Raw genomic sequence first — 25,000 nt, 5'->3', positions numbered from 1 at the left:
TCGCAAAATTCAGACGTCTGGCACCGGAACGATTGGCAGCCGCCAAACAGACGTTCGCCGAAATGGAGGAAATGGGCCTTTGCCAAAAGGCCTCCAGCCCGTGTCGTCACCCTTACACATCGTTCTGAAGAAAGACGGCTCCCTCCGTCCGTACGGGGATTACAGGCGCCTGAACATGCAAACAGAACCGGATCACTACCCCCTCCCAAACATCGCCGACGTGACCTCCTACCTGCACAGAGCAAAGGTTTGCTCTACGCTCGACCTCCTGAAGGGGTATTATCAGGTGCCTATGAACCCAGATGACATCCCCAAGACTGCCATCACCACTCCGTTTGGTACATACACCTTCAATTACTCCTGTTTTGGCCTTTGTAATGCTGGGGCCACATTTCAACGTCTCATGGATGGCATCTTAGGGGACCTCTCTTTCTGTGTATGTTATGTGGACGACATACTTGTGTTCTCTTCCTCAAAAAAGGAACACCTCCATCACCTGCGCATCGTGCTCGACCCCCTGCAACAAAACGGCCTTGTAGTCCGGTACGACAAGTGTACCTTTGGCGCCAACGAAGTGTCGTTCTTAGAGCACCGCATCACTCCTGAAGGAGTCCATCCCCTCCCTGAGAAGGTAGCAGCCGTTCAGAATTTCCCCGCGCCCTCGACCGTCAAAGCTCTGCAGGAATTCTTGGGCATGGTCAACTATTATCACCGTTTTCTGCCAGCCATTGCTGCCACTCTTGCTCCCCTCTACGCCTCCCTCAAGGGCAAGCCAAAGGACCTGAAGTGGGGTCCCCTTTAAGAAGCAGCCTTCTGCAATGCAAAGAAGGCCCTATCAACTGCTGCGGCTCTCACGTTTCCTATCCCACATGCCCCTTTCCTTCTCTCCACCAATGCCAGCGACGTCGCTATTGGTGCAGTACTCGAGCAGGTGGTCAACGGCTTGCCCCGCCCATTGGCCTTCTTCAGCAGAAAACTGTCCAAGGCAGAATCGGGTTATTCTACCTTCGATCGAGAATTGCTGGCGGTGCATTTGGCTGTCCGTCACTTTCGCCATTTCTTAGAAGGTACGCCCTTCGTCATTCGCACAGACCACATGCGTCTGGTGCACGCCTTTACTCGACAGTCTGATGCCTGGTCGGCCCGGCAACGCCGACATCTCTCTGCCGTGGCTGAATACAATTGCACCCTTCAATACGTCCCTGGGAAAATGAATCCCGTTGCCGATGCCCTGTCAAGAAACATGTTGGCTGCCGTTCAACTGGGATTGGATTACAACGCCCTGGCTGAAGCCCAATGACAGGATCCAGAGTATCAAGCATGTAGGACATCCTGCACGTCCCTCCGTTTAGAAGACTTCCCCCTCGAAGACTCCAACACCACCCTCCTCTGTGACGTCAGTACTGGTAGACCGCGACCTTGGATTCCTGCTCCCATGCGCCGGCAGGTGTTTGATTTCCTTCACGGCCTTTCACATCCCTCGTGCTGTTCTACTGCACAGCTGCTGAAGGCAAAGTTCATTTGGCACGGCATTTCTAAGGATACTAAGGATTGGGTTCGCGCCTGCACTTCTTGCCAAACTTCCAAAGTACATCGACACACGGATTCAGGAGTCGGCACCTTTCCTCAACCTCGGTGTCGTTTCGCACTCATTCACGTCGACGTTGTAGGCCCCCTACCCACATCACAAGGACATCGTTACCTGTTTACCGTCATCGACCGCTCCACTCGTTGGCCTGAAGCCATTCCCATGGAAACTGCAACGTCCGCCTCATGTACATCTGCCTTACTCTCTGGATGGATTGCAAGATTTGGTATCCCTGAGCATATTACTTCCGACAGGGGTACCACTTTCACTTCTCAATTGTGGACACCATTAGCGAATCTCCTGGGCATCACCCTACATCAGACAACGCCTACAACGCTGCTGCCAATGGAATGGTTGAACGTTTTCATCGCACCCTCAAAGCAGCTTTGATGTCCCGCTGCAAGGATTCCAACTGGTTTACTCAGCTTCCCTGGGTCCTCCTGGGACAAAGGACCACTCCTAAAGACTCCCTCGACGTCTCGGCAGCTGAAATGGTGTATGGCGACCCGTTGGTCGTCCCTGCTGAATTTTTTCCTTCTACAACATCCTCCGACGATCTCCAGCGTATACGTCACGTTGTGGGAAAATTTACTCCATGCCGCCAGACTTACAAGCCCCCAGCGAAGCATCACATACCAACAGACTTGCACTCTGCAACGCACGTCTTCCTGCGGAACGACACTAGCAAGCCACCGCTAACGCCCCCTTACACGGGCCCTTTCCTTGTGATCCGCCGCAGTCCGAAAGCATTCCTACTAAACATTCGTGGCAAAGAAGACTGGATCTCCATTGATCGTCTAAAACCTGCTTATCTCCTGCTAGATGACCCGCCTACAGTTCGCCTCTCTAGATCAGGGCGCCCTATTTAACATGTACAGTATGTCATTTTTGAGGGGGGGGGGGGAAGCCATGTACCAACCATGTGTCACACGATCGTACATAATTCATTTTGTATATATTATGCTTGTATCTTCGCTCTTCCCTCGCACTAAAAAGAACCCGAATAAACATGTCTGCATTTCTCCTATGTAACATTGTCTGTTTCTCGAACATGTAATATCCTGTTGCCTTGAGGTTTTGTATATAAAGGAGTGTTCTATAATAAATTAACTCAGTTGCTATCATACTGTCTTTGAGTTCACAACCTTCTCTCGGCCCGTCACAAAGGCTTTTGGGAATCTTTTGTATTATTTTCAAGTTTCGAGATTGCTTAAAAAAAAAGAAAAGAAAAAAAATAGGCAGCATAAAAATTTGATTGTATGATTTCTGGGTGTCTGTGATAAAGCACCAAGAAACCCAGATGCATATAAACCTGAAGAATGGATAGAGAAAGTAAAAGAGCATAGACTTCCAGAAGTAAGAGTTCCCCAAGCCTCCAACATGGATCATTGCATCCGGGAAGGTTGATAATTACAATTATTACAGGAGGAGTAAATTTATAAAAAAGTAGTAGGTTTAATTAAAAGTAAGGATACTTATAAATACAGTTAGCAATCTGTTTTGATCAATGCTCAATCAGGTACTCAAGCTTTTTGACATGAAGATTGAAGACGCTAATCCTATAAAAGATATTAAACCACACATAAGCTTCCGTTACAATAAAGGAGTAGTTTTTGATAGTGGCCTATATTTTTCAGAACCAAAAACTCTGGACATGTACCCGTCTAATGTTTGGAAAGTAAGTAAGATCCCCAAAACAACCATGATAGTTTTTACATTTGAAACCCCTATTTTATCTGATCATGTTAACATTGAAATTGAGAGTACGTGTTCGAGAATATAAACCTTGGCATTTACAATGCTCCAATTGTCTCAAATATGGTCATCCATTCCGGTACTGCAATAGTAGGAAGGTCTGTAAAAACTTTTCTTCGTTAAAACATGGTGAATGCAACAGAGATAAAACCTGTGCAAACTGTAAATAACACCGTAAATCATAAGATAAAAGGTGTAGAGAATACAAGAAAGAAGAAGCTACCATCTTAAAAGAAAATGCTAAACATATTAGTGTAGGCCATGCAAAGAATTTACTTATTCTGAAACTTAATTTTGCTCAAACTATTAAGGTACCACCAAAATGTAATAATCCACTACTTCAGGGGACCAGTGGTATCACCTGCCCCATCAGGTACATCTGCCATACTGGTAGCCGCCCAGCTATCTGGGTCAATTACTCGACCTGTTAAAGCCAGAGCATAATCCTCCAAAGAGGTCAATGTGGTTTCCATCGACTCTAAAGTACTACCACAGACAGAATCCCCTTCAGGGGCATCTCCCCTACAGGTGGTAGACAAAACTTCTGGGTCAAGTGCTCAACCTGTTGAAGTTCGAGCACAATCCTCCAAGGAAGTCAATATGGTTCCCTCAACTTAAAAATTTTGTCTCAGGCAGAATCTCTACCTGACCTAATGAAAATTGGAAAACAAAAGATTTCAAAGAGGAAAAAGCCCCCCTCGTCCCCACCTTAACCTACACCCAGTAAGTGCCTTCCCGCTCATGATCCTAAGGCTGACTTATACAAAGATAACAGAAAGAAAGAAATGAAGAGCGTGCCATAATAAAACCTTCCATCTCTAGACCTTACCTGGCTTCATCTGAGAACTATCAAAAAACAAATGAGACAAAGAAAAATCATGATAAAAGATAATGTCCATTATCCAGAAAAACTGCAAAGATCTAAATACTAGTATTGATAAAATAAAAACTTTAACCAACAACTCAGACACAACGATAATTTGTTTACAAGAAACCAAGATCAGTGACAAACCATTTAATCCTGAACTCGATTATCATTTTTGTAGATCCCCTCCTTTGCAAGCTGCAAGAGCTCAAGGTGGCACAGGTTTTATTGTTTACAAGTCTGTGAAATTTGAAATTATCCCCTTCAATACACCACTACAGGCATGTGCTGTTAGAACATATATCGGAAAATAAATACTTTATGCTCAATATATCTTGAACCCTATTTAGAACTTCTTTTAGACCACGCTGGGAATCCAAAAATTCTTGGATTCTCTGACCTATAAGACCTGATCAATCAGCTCCCGGCCCCTTTTATTTTAATGGATGATTTTAATGCAAAACATACTTTATGGGATAGAAATGTGTTTGATAGATGGGGTAATCTTGTAGAAAAATCAGTCGACAACAATGATCTAATGCTAATGATTGATGGTCCTCCAATTAGCTATGAAGTATTCCACAACTCTACTTCAGCCATTGATTTGTCAATCTGTTCATCATCCGTTCGATTAGATTACCTTTGGTCAGTCAATCAACACCTACATGGCAGTGACCATTGGTCAATAATGTTAAATTGTGCCCACAATCTTTCTTTTCCGTGTCCACCATGATGGAAGATAGATGAGGTAGACTGGATATCTTATGAGTACTGTGCACACACCGATAGAGTATGGTGACTTTACATCTCTAGTGCATGCTTATCAACACATTTCAAATGCTGTTGATGATAATGCATTGTAAGTTTATTCCTAAAATATGTGGTTTACCTCATCACCCTGTAGTTCCTTGGTGAAGTAAAGAATGGGCAAATGCAAGGGAAGCGGTCCAAATTTGCTTCAGAAGATACTCAAGCACAAACTATGAAGCAGATAGAATAGTGTACCTCAGAGTCTGTGCCAAACAAAAAAGAACTTTTAAAAAAGCAAAGAGCATCTTGGATGAAATAAATATCTAATATCAACACCAAAACTCATTCAAGGGAAATATGGGACAAGATAGAAAACTTCAAAACAAATCTGTCCCCAGACTTTTACCAATATTAAGGGAAAATAATAGACCCCAAAGATGTAGCAGATTTAAGTACTTCGCTCATGTATCAATTGCTGACAATTATTCCTCAGCATTTCAACAAATTGGAACATCATCTGTAGTTCCTCCTGCTTCTTCTAATACTGAAGCTAGGATATGCAAAATGCTATCTCTAGCTCAAATGAGACTACCCCAGGTGAGGACGGCATCCGATATAAAATGATTTCCCATCTCCCAGTGTATACCATGGAAATTTTATTAGAAACCCTTAATGGTCTATAGGCTTCCTATACATCTCCTGATTCCTGGCATATCACAATGATAATTCCGGGCCACAAGTCTGGTAAAGACCCAAAACTGCCATCTAGTTAAAGGCCTATACCTTTGACTAGTTGCATATGCAAACTATTTCAGAGAATGATCAACAACAGACTTGTGTGGTATCTAGAATCAAAAAACCTTTTATCAAACAGGCAGTTTGGTTTCAGGAACAACCAAAACACGCTAGACCATTTGCTGATGTTATCAAACGAAATTCAAATGCCATTTCGAACCAAAACCAGGTGTTGGGTGCCTTGTTTTACCTTGAAAAGTCGTATAACACCACTTGGAACTGGAAGGGCAGTATTTTAAAGCAGTTGGCCTCGTGGGGTATATGAGGAATATTTTTTATTGAAAATAATATTGCAAACTGCTCAAAGTAAGAGTAGAGTCAGAACTATATTCATCCTACATGTTAAAGTATGTTTTATGACGGGAGGGAAAATGCCTTACTGAGTAAGGTAATGAAAAGGGAGTTTTAATCATGCTGCGCAACATCATGGGGAACACGTTTTTTATGGATGGTTCAAAATGGGACGCAGGAGTTGGAAGAGTAGTTGTGGTGGGGGATTTGTTATTTGAAAGAAACTTCCATCCAATAATTCTCGCAGTCCAACATATTTTTATAAATGGTAATCTTGATAGTTTTATACAGTTTTTTATGGATTCCAATAGGGTTTTACTCTCAAAAAAATTATGCCAGCCCATTATCTAGGACATGAGATACAGGACTGGTTAGTACTTCTGAAGTTTAGGAAGAATATCCTTATTCACTTCTGTTGGGTCACTGCTCACTTTAAGGTGGATGGGATTGAACGAGTAGATAAGGCAGCTAAGGAAGCTTCAGGGCTACTTAACCCATCCCCCATAAGTATTCCATACAAAGACCTTGAAAATATGATGCATTTTCACTGTAAAAATAAGTGGCAGGCTGGATGGTCTGAACTGACCAATACAAGATTGAAACAAATCCCCCCTTCGGAAGGTAAATGGTCATCTTGTAATTCTACAAGTAGGGGGGGGGTGAGGTCATTTTAACTAGACTGTGTATTGGCCATACACATACAACTCGCCATTATTTAATGAAGAGTTGGGGAAGGGAAACAGACCACTCTTTGTAATGCCTGTTAAGTGACAGTGGTTATTAAACACATTTTAGTCGATTATCCTGTTTTAATCTTCAGAGGAGGACACCTTCACTCCAGGACAAACTTTAAGAGATATATTGGGGCAAAATTGTAAGATCCTGAACTTGAAAAAAAAAATCATGGTCTTGGGTTATATCTCTTTTTTTATAGTATCCCAGGTATCATTTGATATCCACGGTTTTCTCCTTGTAACATTGTCCCAAAACTTTACTATCAAATGACTGATATACGTCCTTATTATCCACCATTCTTCATTAATTGTCTGCTCTTTGTCTCCCAAAGTCTGTAAGACTGCAAATCGATTCCTACATTCAATTGCAAAAGTTTTCTGGTGCTCATCTTCTAGAAACTTGGTTGTATCAAACCTATGTATTCTATCTACATTTCTGTTGGGTGCTTTCAGTTCTAATTTCACTGTGGTAATGAGCTGGTGATCACAATCAATATCAGCACCTCTATAGCTTCTTACATTTTTCATAGTCCCCTTTCTATCTTTATTTAATGGATATGTGATCTATTTTTGTAATTGCTACTGGGTGAAGTCCATTTATATTTGTGGATGCCCTTGTGCTGGAAAAGAGTACATCCAGTAACAAGATTGCATCTTCACCAAAACCCTCAACATCTATCACATTCTCTATACCTTGATTATTCCTTCCAACTTTAGAAACCCTCAACATCTATCACATTCTCTATACCTTGATTATTCCTTCCAACTTTAGCATTGAAGTCACTAATTACAAATTAGATATCTCTCTGAGATATCATCTATTACACCCTGCAGTTCTTCATTGTATTCAACTTTCCTTTCTTCAGGGGAATCATTTGTTGGTGCATAGCAAACTGTAATACTCACATTGCACTGCTTTGATTTAAACTTTGCAAGTAACATTCGCCTAGTTATAGCTCGGCACTCAGGTAATGTACACACTGCCGGCTCTTGGCGGCAGAGTCAGATGTGACAGTGAAACAATGACCTCTGTTGTTGATTTCACTATAAGGTGTAGCTTGATTGTGGATTCTCTGCCCGGTGTTTGTCAGTCGGGGGTCCGAGTTCCGTTCACTCACCAGTGCTGTTAGTGTCTGCAACCTCATCTTGAGAGGCAGGGTGTGGGGGGGGGTTAGACCTTAAAAACCTTTAAAAGGAACACTAAATTCGCAGTTTTCGTAATGAGTAGTGAAATTTTCAGTTCAATTCCCGTAGAGTTTTCGCATTTTTGCGAGTTCGCAACTGAACCGCATTTATGAGAACTTCTGAAACCAAACCAACCACAGTTCGACAGTTATAGACTGCCGTCTGGTAGGTTGGGGATTTGGAAATAATATTGCTGGGGGGGGGGTGAACCTGCATATATTATGTCCGTGAAAATACTCTCCGTTTCAACTGCAGAAGACTGCAAGGCATCATCTGGTGTCCCTCCTGTAAGGAAGGGAGAACAGAAAAGAGTATTCAATTGATTATCGCACCGATAAACAATGTGCAAAATCGTCTTTTGACAAAAATAGCTTAGGACAGAAAGCTAAAAGAGGTAGTGGGAGACACATACCCGTGTATCCCTTGTGAGCCAATGCTGTTACTTTTCCTCGGTATTAAGATAAGGAAATTTCTCCAACCGGGGAATTCCCTGAAGAAGAAGGGGTTCGAACACCTAGGTGTAAGGAAGTGTACAAGAACTGTCCCCCTCTATACTTAATGCTGTGAGGTAAGGAGGATTGATTCACAATCAGAGTATCGAAGGAATGTCATTCTTTCGAAATGGGAGCGGTAACAGCAGAAGTTCGCATCCAAAATATGTTGATTAGAAATTAAAAGACACATATTTATGTATCCCAACCCATCTATTTGCTGTAACCTCCCTTACAATATTAAATCAGGGAGTTTCCTGAACAGGGAAACTCAGGGATAAGGGCTCTCCCTTTTAGGGGTTAGAGGTGTCACACCACCGGCCCTTTACGAAATTTAATATTGCAGGGTAAATGGAAACTGATTTCGAATCAGAATATTGATGAAATATTATTCTATCAATATAGAATTGGGTTCAGCAAATATCTGGGCAGGGATACCCAAGATATATTGGAAATAACTACTAGTATAATATATAAGTTAGTTATCCATTGCCGTATTTACTATACTGCAAATATACCGACTACCTGTAGAGGCCTATACCGTAGTTCAGCCGGCAGAAAATAAAAGACATATACTTATGCATCCCAACCAATCTATTTGCTGTGACCTCCCTTACAATATTAAATTAGGGAGTTTCCTTATCAGGGAAACTCAGGGATAAGGGCTGTCCCCTATAAGGGTTAGAGGTGTCACACCACCGGCCCTATATGAAATTCAATATTGCAGGGTAAATGGAAACTGATTTCAAATCAGAATATTGATGAAATATTATTCTATCAATATAGAATTGGGTTCAGCAAATATCTGGACAGGGATACCCAAGATATATTGGAAATAACTACTAGAATAATATGTGTGTTAGTTATTCATCTGCCGTATATACTATACTGCAAATATACTGACTACCTGTACAGATATATACTGAAGTTCAGCCGGCATGTTGCCAGATTAGCTACCTATTGCCGGAGCATCTAGCAAGCTAGATAAGAGAGAGAGAGAGAAAGAGTGAAGGCTATTTATTACTGTATATGTATACAGTAATAAAAGATGTAAAAGCCTAATTTTACTGCTTTTCTCCGGAAAGAAGGTTCACTTCCATTTAGCCACAGTACTATTGCTGGCTTACTACCGTAGGCCAGCCTCCGGCAGAACAAGTACAGTCGGCATGCTACCTACTGAGTCAATACCTATCTGTGCCGGTCTACTGCCGGCCAGAACAATACGCCGACAACGGAAACTGTGGCTAGCAGTTCAAGGGAGATCTGGAGAACCTTGGTGACACAAGGGACCTCCCATCCACAGCTGCCAAGGCCGCTGGAAGCCGGCAGTCGCCGACAGCCGTCATGGCCGCCGGCAGTCGCCAGTCGCCAACAGCTGGCGGCTGAGGAGGGGGGGGGGGGTCTGGGCGGCTCCGGCAACCCACCGGCAATGGTAAAGTTGCAGGACTCCAGCACAGGAAAGACAATGGCTCGGCCATCGTAAAAGAACAGAGAGGGGAGGGGAAAGGGTCTTATATGAGGTATAGGAGGGACCGGCAATGTTGCCGGACCTACACATCTTGAAGAAACTCTTTCAGTACCGGCACGACCACAAGTGGCAGGAGAATCATTATTCTCCAGCTTAGGAGGTGCTAATACAGTTAAGGGGACGGCAGCTCATGCCATTCCTCTCAACAAGGGAGAAACAGAGTTCCAATGCCGGCGCCATCCTAGGCCACAAGAGTATACGACTCTATAGCCTAGGGCCGGCAAGCATAGGACTAGTCTACTATACCACAGGGAGAAGGTGGCGGCAACATTCGACCACTTCAGGTGTAATCTAGGGAGGGCTAGCCTCCTATGCCGGCAGTTCCTCCGGCAGGGGAATGCAATCACCCCGCCGACTGACTGCCGACAAAGACTAAATACTCTGAGGTTCTGATCGAATCCCAAAACTTGCCGTCTGCCGTTAAGGGATGAGACATAAAACTCTAGGCTAGTCATGCCTGAATTCGAAATTCAAGGCCGACGCAGAGACTTGTAGCCTAAGGCTAATCTCAGAGGGAAGAGAGATTACCCATAAATCTCTAGCGAGATTAGTAACGGTTTGTATAATTCTAGGAGATATCGATCTCCAGGAATGATAACCGATACACAAGGGTAACAGGGGAAATGACGAAAGTATATGTTGTCTAGGGTAATGTTACCTAGACAAGACGAGATCTCGGTTACCTAAATCACCAAAACTCTGACATATACGATCGTCACGGAAAAGGGAAAATTATGACATATACGATCGTCACGGAAAAGGGAAAATTATGCTTATAAATATCTATTTGGACGTCATGGCCATCTCACCCAAAAATAGATTTATCGCTTTGCTCAAAATCCGTTTTCTGTTCTTGGTGTCATCATAACCTCAATATATAAATAAATATATATATATATATATATATATATATATATATATATATATATATATATATATATATATATATATATATATGCCTTGGTCTAAGATTTCTTTACCAATCCCTTTACAATGTGTTTCAGTTGTTGAAAGTTTTTAAGGGAGTAGTGAAAATTACAAGGTAGAGCATGCGAAGTATACCAGTATTGATAAGGAAGTCAAAAGAAAAGCCAGGAATGACTGGAGATAATATTTAGACATGAAAGCAGATGAGGCTGACAAAGCTATAAATTCAGGGAGTGGCTACGGTGCAAGAATTTCTCATCGAATTATTATTAAAATATCTACTGGGGAAAAAAGAAGCATAAACCATCAAAAATAAAGATGGACTTGTTATAACAACAGAAGATGTAGAAAGGCATCATTGGATGGAACACTTTAGTAAGATCATGAATAGGAGATATGAGGGGAATATTTTGATTGATATACCTGAATCTGAGGATTCAGTGTGTTTGAAGTCGAAGCTATCATTAAAAATCTCAAGGGGTGGAAATTCCCTGGATACGATGGAATAACTGCTGAAATTATATTGGCCGGAAATGAAGTGACTCCCAGAATGATTACAAGATTATTTTGCAGAATGTGGCGTGAAAAGCCAAACCTGATGAATGGGAACTAGGAGTGTTGGTGAAAATGGCAAAGAAAGCAGATCTGACTGATTGCAATAATTTCAGAGGCATCACACTTGCATCAGTCATGAAAATATGCCGTATGCTCATTCTAAAGAGATGAGAGAAAGATTGATGAAAAGCTGAGATGAACAAGCAGAATTTAGAGAAGGTAGAAATTGTACTGACCAAATTTCTATTTAAGGATATGTTGTAAAGCAATGTGTAGAATATTGAAATCCACTTTTGATGGCTTTTGTGGACTATGAAAAAGCATTTGATAGTGTGCAACAGCCAATTTTGAGAAGAATCCTGTGTTATTATGGAGTTCCTCTTAATTATGTAAATTTGATAAAGTCTGTCCATGACCATAGCATATGCAAAGTTAATGTTAGTGGAATCTTACCAAATGAATTTCCAGTGAACAGCGGAGTATTCCAAGGGAATGAGTTGTCACCTATGTTGCTTATTCTCCTCAATGATTTTGTAATGCATAGGACAGTTGTGGATAGTGGAGAATGATTGAACTGGATTGGTAACAGGAAATTAGTTTGACCTAGAGTATGTTGATGATGATGTCCTTATTAGCATAACACCACAGGTTTTGCAACATTTATAGCAAATAAAAAATCTGTGGAAGTTTAATGAAAAGACCAATTTCTGATAAGTGAATACCTATATCATAAATACTGACCTCCATGAAGGAATATAACTTTCTTCTCTGTGTTATTTCCGATACTGTTAGTAACCCGAACAAGGTATATAGGGCGCATTTCAACACTTTTTCCAACTTCCTCTACTCGGACTCTGTTTGGGTGCTTGGCTTCCAGGCTCTCCAAGTAACTCGTCATCTGTGGCAATCAATGTTTTGAAATGACTAGGAGCTAGATGTGAGAACCTCAAAATTTACTCGGAAATGTTAGTACATATTCAAGGCAAAAACGGTCTTTAGTTTCTCCATTAAATAAGTGACTTACTTCTCGTATACTATTACTTGACTTTCCTGAGAATTTCTTTTGACATTTCAGTGCAAGCGTGAACCTCGTTGATATACTTTATTCTTAAGAATATATTTTCCATTTTTTTATTGAATCATGAATTTCCTCTTAATATCTAAATATCCAGCAATCCAATAGAAAAAAAACTAATTTATAACAATTAAATAAGAAATCATCTAGACTTAATTTTTAAACGGGTAGAAATGATTAGTAATAATATGTAAAATACTCACGTCATTAAAACTCATGTAAGAGTCAAATGTGATGGGGGATCGAAGAATGTTACTCTCTTTCTGACGTGTCTCCAAATCCAATTCCCTTTAGTGAAAAGTTAAATGTTTTGGGTAAAAAAATATAAAATCTTTTTTTTCTTTTTACTCTGCTTAACTATACTGACTCGACCAGATAGATTAGAAAAACACAATGCAGTGTATTGTATGCTGTATAAAATACTGGATAAAATGTTAACTTGATTATGGGTTATTTATAAACAAGACTCAGCCAAAGTACCACCACACATCATCCATAGAGATGGCTGGGTGTTGACAGGAAACAAGTAAGAGACCAATAAAGACAAAGTAAACAGGAAAACTCATGGTTAAGCCGTTTTGATTACAGTCATAACTGTCGATACGAAAGATTCTGCTTACAAAATTTTCACGATGCGAAGAATATGGCTGACATTGCGAAAAATGTTTCGCGCCACGAAGGAAGGTACTGTACGAGAGCCTGACCGTCTCCGAGAGTGATTTTGAAATTCCCGCTTCGCCAACCTATAAAATTGCGACCTGCGCTCACATTGGTTATCTCCCTGATCAGATGCTAGTAACCACCTTAAGATCCAGCTCTCCTATTGGTCAGCATCTACTGTACTGTATCCCATCATGCATCTAGGCATTGGCGTTCCTCTTCCACTTCTTCATTTCAGCAGCGGTACCGTACGCATTAACTTTGTGTTTGTGATTTCACTTTCATGAATATTGTATTGTATCGTGTTGTGATATTACATAAGTGTATTAACCATGAGTCCCAAGATTGTTGCTGATGTACAGGGAAAGAAAAAGAGGATGCTTTCTATGGAGACAAAGATGGAAATAATCAAGAGATACGAGACGAGACTGGCATGCGGTTAAGTGTGATCGCAAAGGAATATGGCCGAAATCGCATTACGATAGGAACATTCCTGAAACGGAAGGAAGCTTCAAAGCAGCAACACCTAAGGGCATGACTGTTTTCTCCAGCTGAACGAACCATGTCCACGATGATATGGGAGAGACTGCTGCTTATTTGGAATAAGGATAAGGAAATCGCTGGAGAGACAGTCATCGAGACACGGTCATTGAGGCAATAATCTGCCAGAAGACCAGGGCCATTTTTTGGTGATCTCGTGCCTGCTCAGGCCAAAGACGATGCAGGAGAAGGGACATTGAAGCAGGCAAACCCAGAGTTCAAGGTTTCCTTGGTTGGGGGGCTGAAAAATTTAAGATCCGGTCTGAAGTTCATTCGGTGGTGCATCATCGGGAGGCTGCAACCTCGGACAGGAAAGCAGCTGAAGCTTTTGTTAAAACGTTTGAGTTGACTGTCCAGGAAAGGTACAGTCCTCAGTAAGTCTTCAGTTGTGATGAAATTGGGCTTTTCTGAAAGAAATACCCTTGAAGGACGTTAATCACGTGGGAAGAAAAGAAGCTACCCGGGCATAAGCCTATGAAGGACAGGCTTACCCTTGCTATCTCTGCAAACACCAGTGGGGATTGAAAGGTGAAGCTACTGCTGGTGTATCACTCAGAAACTCCTCTAGCCTTCAAGGCCCAAAAGGTGATTAAGAAGAAGCTTCTGTTGAAGTGAAGGTCTAATACAAAGCTTGGGTAACAAGAACCTTGTTCACCGAGTGGGTAAACCTTTGCATCGCCCCAACTGTGGAGAAATTATTAGAAGAGAGGCACCTCAAACACCACCCGTCTTTTCCAACCCGTGGACCAGCAAGTTATTTTGAACTTTAAGAAACTCTACACGCAATATCCCTTCAAGAGATGTTTCGAAATCACTGAGAGCACAAACCTCACCCTTCGTGAATTTTGGAAGGAGAATTTCGATGTTGTGATATGCCTCAAAATCATTGATACAGCTTGGCAGGAGGTTTCGAGGTGCACCTGGAACTCTGCATGGAAGAAGCTGTGGCATGGTTCCATCTCCACACGAGATTTCGAGGGCTTCCTTGTAAGCCAAGCTGAAGCCAAAGCTAATGACAAAAAAGTTGATGACCCTAAACCTGTTATTCAATCTGAGGTTGCCAAGATCTGGAAGTCGATGAGGACGACGTTAATGAGCTTATCGAGGAGCACCTAGAGGAGCTTAAGGCGGACGACCTGAAGGAGTTGGACGCAGTGTAACTGAACAAAGTTCAGGAACAGTTCTCAAGTGGTGAGGAGGGGGAGGATAGCAGAAATTAAGGAGATTCTAGCTTGCTACCATAAAATCGTGGGTTTTGTCGAAAAGAGACACCAAGAAAAAATTGTCATAGGTCGTGCAATTTATTATATAAATGACATTTTTCTGAGTCATTTCAGGATCATTTTAATAACCAGGCAGACACAAGCATCCTTGGATAGTTTTTTTTTTTTTTTTTTTTCTAAAAGAGTCCTTTGGTACTAGTAGGCCAAGAGGAAGTTCAGTGATAAAAAAAAAAGTGAGTGATAAAGAAAGTAATTCAATTAAAAAAAATACAAAAGGTAAAGTAAAAAAAAAAGTTACTAAATTATAAAGAGGCCAAAAAAAAAAGAAAAAAAATTTAATTAAAAGTTTATGCTAAGTGTTAAGGTTTTCTGCCATTTATTAATCGGGTTTAAAAGGTTACGTGTTAATGTTTTCTGCCGTTTGTCATCCTCCTCTACCGCCACGCCACTTTCCTCTCAGACATCGCCTCACTTCAAAGAGTAAGGTTCCACATTTTGGTTACTGTATTTTCCATTTATTATTGCTTTGTTTTACTATTTGCTCTAATTATACATTTACTTTACGGGTTATTAATGGTTAGGTTATTATTCAATGATCCAAATGGTTTTATTGGATTGAGTTTAGCCTTATTATAAGCATTTGATGTAGTGTTTTGGTAGGGCCTGGAACAAATAGGCTATTTTCATGTGAAAGGAGACTCACATTTCGAAAAAATCACGGGACAAAAACCACTACGGAACCAATTAATTTCGTATTGTGAGGCATTACTGTACACACGCAACTAGGCCTACTGTTTTCCAGCGTGTTTACACAAGTGATCTTTAAATAAGTGCAGATGGAATTGCCTATTTATAAAGGCTTGCACGTATACGAATGCATTTGCAACTATTATGAATACTCACTTATGCAATGATGCTCATGATCTAACATACACATTCTGTATACACCCACTATCTATCATTTCAGCGAGGACACTGTATACCAGGATTATTAAGGGAAAACTAAAATCGTATAAAAAAAAATATCAAGGGCCTGGTACTGCAACATATTAACCATGATTTGCACGTGAATATCCTTAAAAAACAGAACAGGAAATCTCGCATTTTTAGATAAATTTGGAAACTTTTGATCTTGATAGAAAAAAATGATTGACATAGTATACCTAAAATGGGACTTAAATCCCAGTCAAATGTGAAAACCTTCCCCTTAAGGTATTTTTGTAATAGGCCGTCCAAAGATTTTGAATAAATAACAAGACAATATCAGATAATCCACAAAACTCAATTCTAATTATACCGGATTTTTAATTAATCTCCACATGGAATTATAGTCACAGAAATAGAGGGTCTTTTGAGAGCTTAATCTATTTGTAATTTTGTGTTAAAATAGACACAGTATTAAAGCAATACTGGGAAGATTTTATCCGAATAAGTAATACAGAACATTTGGAACCTGAATATTCGATATATTCTAAACCCATCAATATGCACCTGGTAAAGAACTATGCTAAGTTGGTGTCTGATTAACAAAGGGGATACTATAGTTTATGCCACAATTATCACTCAAATCAGTATATGTAGGTTAATATTCATGAAGATGCTTCAATGCCAAACTATCACATAGAACTAAGAATATTCTAAACTTTTCAAAATCTAAGTGCTGCATAAAACTCGACTGAATGACAAACAATACAGGTACCTATAAAACTGTCAAACGGGTAACTTCTTAAATAAAGGAAATAAAACTGGAAAGGAAAGAGCAGTTTGGTCATGGTGCATAATCTCATCAAGAACAAAAATGAGGATATTAATACTTTAAATAGGATATGTATGAAGAGATAAAAAAATGTATTGCAATCCTCACGCGAAAGGTAACAGAAGTATAGAAAAATTACTTTAAAAAATATGTAAGTTGGCAATGGCGTTATTAATGAATAATCGGATATAAGATTATGATAAAAATTATTCTTCACCCAAGGGGTTAACTACTACAATGTAATTGTTCAGTGGCCACATTCCTCTTGGGAAGGGTAGAAGAGACTCTTTTAGCTATGGTAAGCAGCTCTTCTAGGAGAAGGACACTCTAAAATCAAACCATTGTTCTCCTGTCTTGGCTAGTGCCATAGCCTCTGTACCATGGTCTTCCACTGTCTTGGTTTAGAGTTCTCTTGCTTGAGGGTACACTTGGGCACACTATTCTATCTAATTTCTCTTCCTTTTGTTTTGTTAAAGTTTTTATCGATTATATAGAAAATATTTATTTTAATGTTATTACTCTTCTTAAAATATTTTATTTTTCCTTGTTTCCTTTCCTCACTGGGCTATTTTCCCTGTTGGGGCCCTTGGGTTCATAGCATCCTGCTTTTCCAACTAGGGTTGTAGCTTAGCATTTAATAATAATAATAATAATAATAATAATAATAACAATAATAATAATAATAACTTCAATATATCAAGAAACCCTTGAATGGACTTACTTTCCGAGATTGTCTGATATTATGTCAAAAGTGATCAATCCATCGTCTTGCATTTTTGTGAGATCCTCTAAAGCTTCAGGAGACACAGTCACCTCAGAAATACCTGTTGAGCGAAAAAATCATGAAAAAAAAAATCATATTTAGATTTCAACTTTTGCGTCAATGTGCGTATGAGATGATGATGATGAAAGGTGGAACTACAAGATGGACTATTGACAGGACTCCAATGGTAATCAGAAAACTAACTTTTGACAAATATAGAAACAACAACTTACGTGATTATCTAAAGTCCATTTCAAAGTAAATTTTATTACGGAAAAATGATTGTGAAAATGCAGAAGAAAATTTGTCATTCTAAAACTTTAATCCTCTTAACGAGAGAGTGCCTTGACGGAGTCATGTGGTTTCTTCATATTATTGAAGAATTGTGACGGGCAAGAGGGCTCTCGAACTTAGGGAAATTGCTCCCCAAGTTCGAATCTAAATTTCTCTCCCTTTTCTCTATTTCTTCTGTTCAATATTACTTCGACCTTCTAATTTTATCAACTTTCTTTTGCCTTGTTGTCCTAACTCTATGAGTATTATGTCTCTTAAGTTATATATACATACATATATATATATATATATATATATATATATATATATATATATATATATACATATATACATATATATACACACACACATATATATATATATATATATATATATATATATATATATATATATATATATATATATATATTTTGTTCATTTATTTATCTATTTATTTATTTTTATTTAAATGGCGTGGATAATTCCACATTCGTTATTACTGCCTGCTTAGATGAATGGGAAAAGGGATCACAGTTGGGAGGTATTTACATTCAAAGCTATAGAAGGGAGTATTGGATGATCTCGGCCATCCCAAAGATGGTCTGGACCTTTTTGACGGAACTACTCTCAGGGGTTGGGTCATCGGAATCCGGGGTGATCCAATCCTTGAGGTGGGACTCTTGGCTTCTGGCCGGAAGCCCATCATTACAGATATGGGAAGGATGATTCCATATTTCCTTGATCTCGGTCCTAACAGTCGAGTTTAGCTTACACCTGTGCCTCTATATCTGTTTTGGTGTTATCCTTCGGGCAGGGTATGGAGTGAACCATCTGGGAAGTCTACTCTCATTGTGGCGATAGTGGAGAATGCAAATTTCCTTTCCAATGTATGATACTTTCTTAAAATTCTCAAGCAGGTAATACAACAAAACAACCAACAAAAAACAAAGAAAATCCCACCCTTAACTATGGACCCTTCAGATGCTGACTCCCCATCCCCTGGATTTGCAGACTCCCTTCCCCCCCCCCCCCCCCCCCCGGCACTGTTGACGACCTCTGATAATATGAATAAGGAAAACTTATCGATATTAAATGTTCATATATATATATATATATATATATATATATATATATATATATATATATATATATATAGCCATGTGGGAGTTGCGTATTATTCTCAGAGCTCGAGGTATTTTCTTGTGTGTATCAGATTTATGGAGCTCGGGAATTTACGTAATTCCCTGGCCGTATAATATATATATATATATATATATATATATATATATATATATATATATATATATATATATATATATATATATATATATATATATATATATATATATATATATATATATATATATATATATATATGTGTGTGTGTATATATATATATAAATATGTATATATATACATATTTATATATTTGTGTGTATGGGTGTGCGTGTGTGTACATGTGAGTGTACACACACACACACACACACACATATATATATATATATATATATATATATATATATATATATATATATATATATATGTGTGTGTAAATATATGTGTATGTGTTTGGAAATGGATTGTGGTGGCCGATGTGGTAACGTCCCTGACTGGTGAATGACAGACTGGGGTTCGAGTCCTGCTCAAACTCGTTAGTTCCGTTGGTTGCTGCATCCTCACCATCCTTATGAACTAAGGAAGGATGGGGTGGAGTGTTTGGGGAAGCCTATAGGTCTCTCTGCTGAGTCATCAGTAGCCATTGGCTGGCACTCTTTTGTCCTAGCTTGTGGGGAGAGGGGGCTTTGGTGCTGATCATATGTATATATGGTCAGTCTCTAGGGGATTGTTCTGCTTGATAGGGCAATGTCACTGTCCCATGCCTCTGCCATTCATGATTGGCCTTTAAACTTTTAAACCGTCAAAGGAATGCGTGTAATTTTGAATAAACGAGCAGGAATATAGCACCTAGGCTACACATGTAATGTGTTCGAGTGTGTAGAAATAATACACATATTATATGCATATGTACATATGTGAGTAGTTACAATTCCCCTATATAAGAAATAATTTATTTTTGCATTAATGTAACATTATTACTTTCATTGGGAACAGCAAAATGTAATGATTTTGCACATGCATGTTCATCAACTAATCTTTTTAAAGTGGATCTCTAGGTTCTGTTACCTATATTTTCTATGGAGGTTTCCGTAATACATTATTATTACTTGCTAAGCTACAACCCTAGTTGAAAAAGCTGATATAAGTCCACGGGTTCCAACAGGAAAAATAACCCAGTGAGGAAAGGAAACAAGGAAAAATAAAATATTTTAAGAACAGTAATAACTCCTAAACAAATATTTCCTATGCAAACTATTAAAACGTTAACAAAACAAGAGGAAGAGAAATAAGATAAAATAGTGTGGCCGAGTGTACCCTCAAGCAAGAGACTTTGATTAAGTAAAATAAAAAAAAGAGAGGAGTTTGATATAAAATAAATTATCCTTAATTGTGCACATCATGAATGGTAAATTACGAATATAAATCTTCATGGTAAGACATTAGTAGCAGTATATATGAAAATCATACACGTCATAAGAGTAGGAAAAAACTCTTAACCTTTCCGAGCAAAATATCGTTTGCTTTCCAGTATTTTCTTTTAACTTTTATTTCCCATTGCCATCTATGTGGCTCTCAGACAAGTCCCTTGTTCTAATGATCGCTCGAGGGGTACTGCTTAACCCTCAGCAAGTAAAATGCAATGTTGCTCTGTCACTATGCTGAATTGTTAGATTTTGTGGAATTCCCCACTGTGATGGAATATACTGTCACCAATAGGCTTTCAACGCATTACATTAAGGAACTTGTTACGTCACTTATAACAGAGTTCAGTGATCCCGCCCTTCAATTTATGAGTTATAGTACTCTTAAAAAGGTCAATAACCTCACTGCATAGAACACATATTTTTCATACAAGGATTAGGACGTGTGTGTGTGTGTAAAGAGATTGATATATATTGATATGAATAGTTGATGAACCTTACGTGGAAGTTTTCTGCACAATGTGTTCATCCACAATTCATTAGTCTGGGAATTGAGTCCTTTTTAAGATTTGCTTAATATTTACTTCAAGAAAAGTGATAACCGATATCTGCTTTGAATTTTAGTGTAGTGGCATAACATTCAAGTCAGTGGTTGGGCAGAAAGGTTGTGTTAATGTTAATCAATCAATCAATCAATATACCAAGGCACTTCCCCCAATTTTGGGGGGTAGCCGACACCAACAATGAAACAACAAAAAGGGGACCTCTACTCTCTATGTTCCTTCAGCCTAATCAGGGACTCAACCGAGTTCAGCTGGTACTGCTAGGGTGCCTCAGCCCAACCTCCCACATTTCCACCACAGATGAAGCTTCATAATGCTGACTCCCCTACTGCTGCTACCTCCGCGGTCATCTAAGGCACCGGAGGAAGCAGCAGGGCCTACTGGAACTGCGTCACAATCGCTCGCCATTCATTCCTATTTCTAGCACGCTCTCTTGCCTCTCTCACATCTATCCTCCTATCACCCAGAGCTTTCTTCACACCATCCATCCACCCAAACCTTGGCCTTCCTCTTGTACTTCTCCCATCAACTCTTGCATTCATCACCTTCTTTAGCAGACAACCATTTTCCATTCTCTCAACATGGCCAAACCACCTCAACACATTCATATCCACTCTAGCCGCTAACTCATTTCTTACACCCGTTCTCTCCCTCACCACTTCGTTCCTAACCCTATCTACTCGAGATACACCAGCCATACTCCTTAGACACTTCATCTCAAACACATTCAATTTCTGTCTCTCCCTCACTTTCATTCCCCACAACTCCAATCCATACATCACAGTTGGTACAATCACTTTCTCATACAGAACTCTCTTTACATTCATGCCCAACCCTCTATTTTTTACTACTCCCTTAACTGCCCCCAACACTTTGCAACCTTCATTCACTCTCTGACGTACATCTGCTTCCACTCCACCATTTGCTGCAACAATAGACCCCAAGTACTTAAACTGATCCACCTCCTCAAGTAACTCTCCATTCAACATGACATTCAACCTTGCACCACCTTCCCTTCTCGTACATCTCATAACCTTACTCTTACCCACATTGACTCTCAATTTCCTTCTCTCACACACCCTTCCAAATTCTGTCACTAGTCGGTCAAGCTTCTCTTCTGTGTCTGCTACCGGTACAGTATCATCCGCAAACAACAACTGATTTACCTCCCATTCATGGTCATTCTCGCCTACCAGTTTTAATCCTCGTCCAAGCACTCGAGCATTCACCTCTCTCACCACTCCATCAACATACAAGTTAAACAACCACGGCGACATCACACATCCCTGTCTCAGCCCCACTCTCACCGGAAACCAATCACTCACTTCATTTCCTATTCTAACACATGCTTTACTACCTTTGTATAAACTTTTCACTGCTTGCAACAACCTTCCACCAACTCCATATAACCTCATCACATTCCACATTGCTTCCCTATCAACTCTATCATATGCTTTCTCCAGATCCATAAACGCAACATACACCTCCTTACCTTTTGCTAAATATTTCTCGCATATCTGCCTAACTGTAAAAATCTGATTCATACATCCCCTACCTCTTCTAAAACCACCCTGTACTTCCAAGATTGCATTCTCTGTTTTATCCTTAATCCTATTAATCAATACTCTACCATACACTTTTCCAACTACACTCAACAAACTAATACCTCTTGAATTACAACACTCATGCACATCTCCCTTACCCTTATATAGTGGTACAATACATGCACAAACCCAATCTACTGGTACCATTGACAACACAAAACACATATTAAACAGTCTCACCAACCATTCAAGTACAGTCACACCCCCTTCCTTCAACATCTCGGCTTTCACACCATCCATACCAGATGCTTTTCCTACTCTCGTTTCATCTAGTGCTCTCCTCACTTCATCTATTGTTATCTCTCTCTCATTCTCATCTCCCATCACTGGCACCTCAACACCTGGAACAGCAATTATATCTGCCTCCCTATTATCCTCAACATTCAGCAAACTTTCAAAATATTCCGCCCACCTTTTCCTTGCCTCCTCTCCTTTTAACAACCTTCCATTTCCATCTTTCACTGTCTCTTCAATTCTTGCGCCAGCCTTCCTTACTCTCTTCACTTCTTTCCAAAACTTCTTCTTATTCTCTTCATATGACTGACCCAATCCCTGACCCCACCTCAGGTCAGCTGCCCTCTTTGCCTCACGTACCTTGCGCTTTACTTCCACCTTTTTCTCTCTATATTTTTCATACTTCTCTATACTATTACTCTGCAGCCATTCTTCAAAAGCCCTCTTTTTCTCTTCCACTTTCACCTTCACTCCTTCATTCCACCATTCACTGCCCTTCCTCATGCTGCCTCCAACAACCTTCTTACCACATACATCACTTGCAATCCCAACAAAATTTTCTTTTACTAACTTCCACTCCTCCTCTAAATTACCAGTTTCTCTTACTCTCACCTCATCATATGCCATTTTCAACCTTTCCTGATATTTACTTTTTACCCCCGGTTTTATTAGCTCTTCAATCCTCACTACCTCCCTTTTACATCCACCTACTCTATTCCCCCACTCTTTTGCTACAACTAATTTTCCTTCCACCAAAAAATGATCAGACATACCGTTAGCCATACCCCTATACACGTGCACGTCTTTCAATCTTCCAAACATTCTTTTAGTTACCAACACATAATCCATTAATGCCCTTTCTACTACTCTTCCATTTGCCACTCTTACCCATGTATACTTATTTTTATCTTTCTTTTTAAAGAAGCTAGCACTTATTACCATCTCTTGTTCAACACACATGTCTACCAGTCTCTCACCACTCTCATTTCCACCTGGTACGCCATACTTACCAATGACACCTTCTACCTCTCCAGCGCCCACTCTAGCATTTAAGTCACCCATAACAACTACATAATTCCTTCTACCCAGTCCTTCTACACACCTAGTTAAATCATTCCAGAACTCATTCCGCTCTTCTTCACTTTTCTCACTACCTGGCCCATACGCACTGACAAACGCCCAACATTCCCTACCCAACCTAACCCTTACCCACATTAACCTAGATGATATCTCCTTCCATTCCACTACTTTACCTGTCATCCATTCACTCAGCAATAACGCCACACCCTCTCTCGCTCTTCCCCTTTCAATCCCAGACACTCTACCAGACATTTCACCAAACATCACTTCACCCTTTCCTTTCATCTTTGTCTCACACAAGGCCAATACATCCATCCTTCTACTTCTAAACATACTTCCAATCTCACATGTAGAAGGTTAAAAAGCGGGCACAGCGAGCGATCGGCCGAGGGGACGATGAAAAGACTTATAAGATGAGGTGCACTGACTTGCTAATACCCACCGGGGTCAGTGCCACAGACACTGATAGTATAAGGAAGGAAATCGTATGATGATTATGAATCCTTCTTCATTGGTCAACATTTCTTCAAGATATAACCCAAGAACTTTCAAAGGCATTGAATGAAATAGTGGATGTAGTTCACAGCAGAAGATACAAACGGGATTATTAGCTGCGATGCGATATTTTTATATATCTTATGATATGTAAAGAAATTCTTAAGTTTCTTTTAAATGCTTTTTCTTTTGTATTACATTTCCTCATTATGTGCAAAGACTATATTGATGAAAATCATCAAGAGAAATATGAATGAAATAAGTTTCTCTTATTAATTAAGTCCCATCTTGTCAATCATCAGTAGAAGCATCCCACTATTTTCACAATTGTCAAATGAGATATCAAATAGTCTAAAATAATCATTATTTTACATTTCACATAATTGATATCTGGCCAAAGTTTTTTACTTTTAATTTTACTATGGATGTCCACACTTAATTCTAATTATAAGACTAATTTAAAAAAAAAAAAAAAAAAAAACAGCTTCACATGAACAACTTGCATAATTGGACTAATTTCGGACCTTGATATATTTTCCTTTGAATTTGTGAAAACTGACCCAATTCTCACCTTTGACCTTTGACACCGAGAGGACCACTAAGTATCCCTCTGCTTCCATGTCTTCCAGTTTGATCAGAGTTGGAGGAATGACGTCATCGCTCACTGACTCAAGATAGACTTCCAGGACTTTCCATCTGCAAAGCAAAATTGAATGTTCTCTTGTCAACA

At 39.7% G+C, this 25,000-nt stretch overlaps 1 protein-coding gene and 1 long non-coding RNA gene across 2 annotated transcripts in view; one reads left to right on the top strand and one right to left on the bottom strand.

The window, feature by feature from the left end:
* The window catches only part of LOC137624895 (uncharacterized), a 227,285-nt gene that overhangs the window by 22,511 nt on the left and 179,774 nt on the right, over nt 1–25,000 (top strand). The gene's annotated exons all lie outside the window — the stretch shown is intronic.
* LOC137624893 (carboxypeptidase B-like) overlaps nt 1–25,000 on the bottom strand; it is a 57,216-nt gene that overhangs the window by 19,683 nt on the left and 12,533 nt on the right. Inside the window, exons 3-6 of the mRNA XM_068355831.1 lie at nt 24,842–24,966; nt 17,440–17,542; nt 12,743–12,827; nt 12,206–12,362 (exon numbers count right to left, since the gene is read on the bottom strand). Of these exons, the coding sequence (XP_068211932.1) occupies nt 12,206–12,362; nt 12,743–12,827; nt 17,440–17,542; nt 24,842–24,966 (470 nt within the window). The remainder of the gene's footprint in view (nt 1–12,205; nt 12,363–12,742; nt 12,828–17,439; nt 17,543–24,841; nt 24,967–25,000) is intronic.

The sequence above is a fragment of the Palaemon carinicauda genome, chromosome 31 (genome assembly GCF_036898095.1).
Source record: "Palaemon carinicauda isolate YSFRI2023 chromosome 31, ASM3689809v2, whole genome shotgun sequence".
Classification (NCBI taxonomy): domain Eukaryota; kingdom Metazoa; phylum Arthropoda; class Malacostraca; order Decapoda; family Palaemonidae; genus Palaemon; species Palaemon carinicauda.
This window is presented reverse-complemented; position numbering and strand designations above follow the sequence as displayed.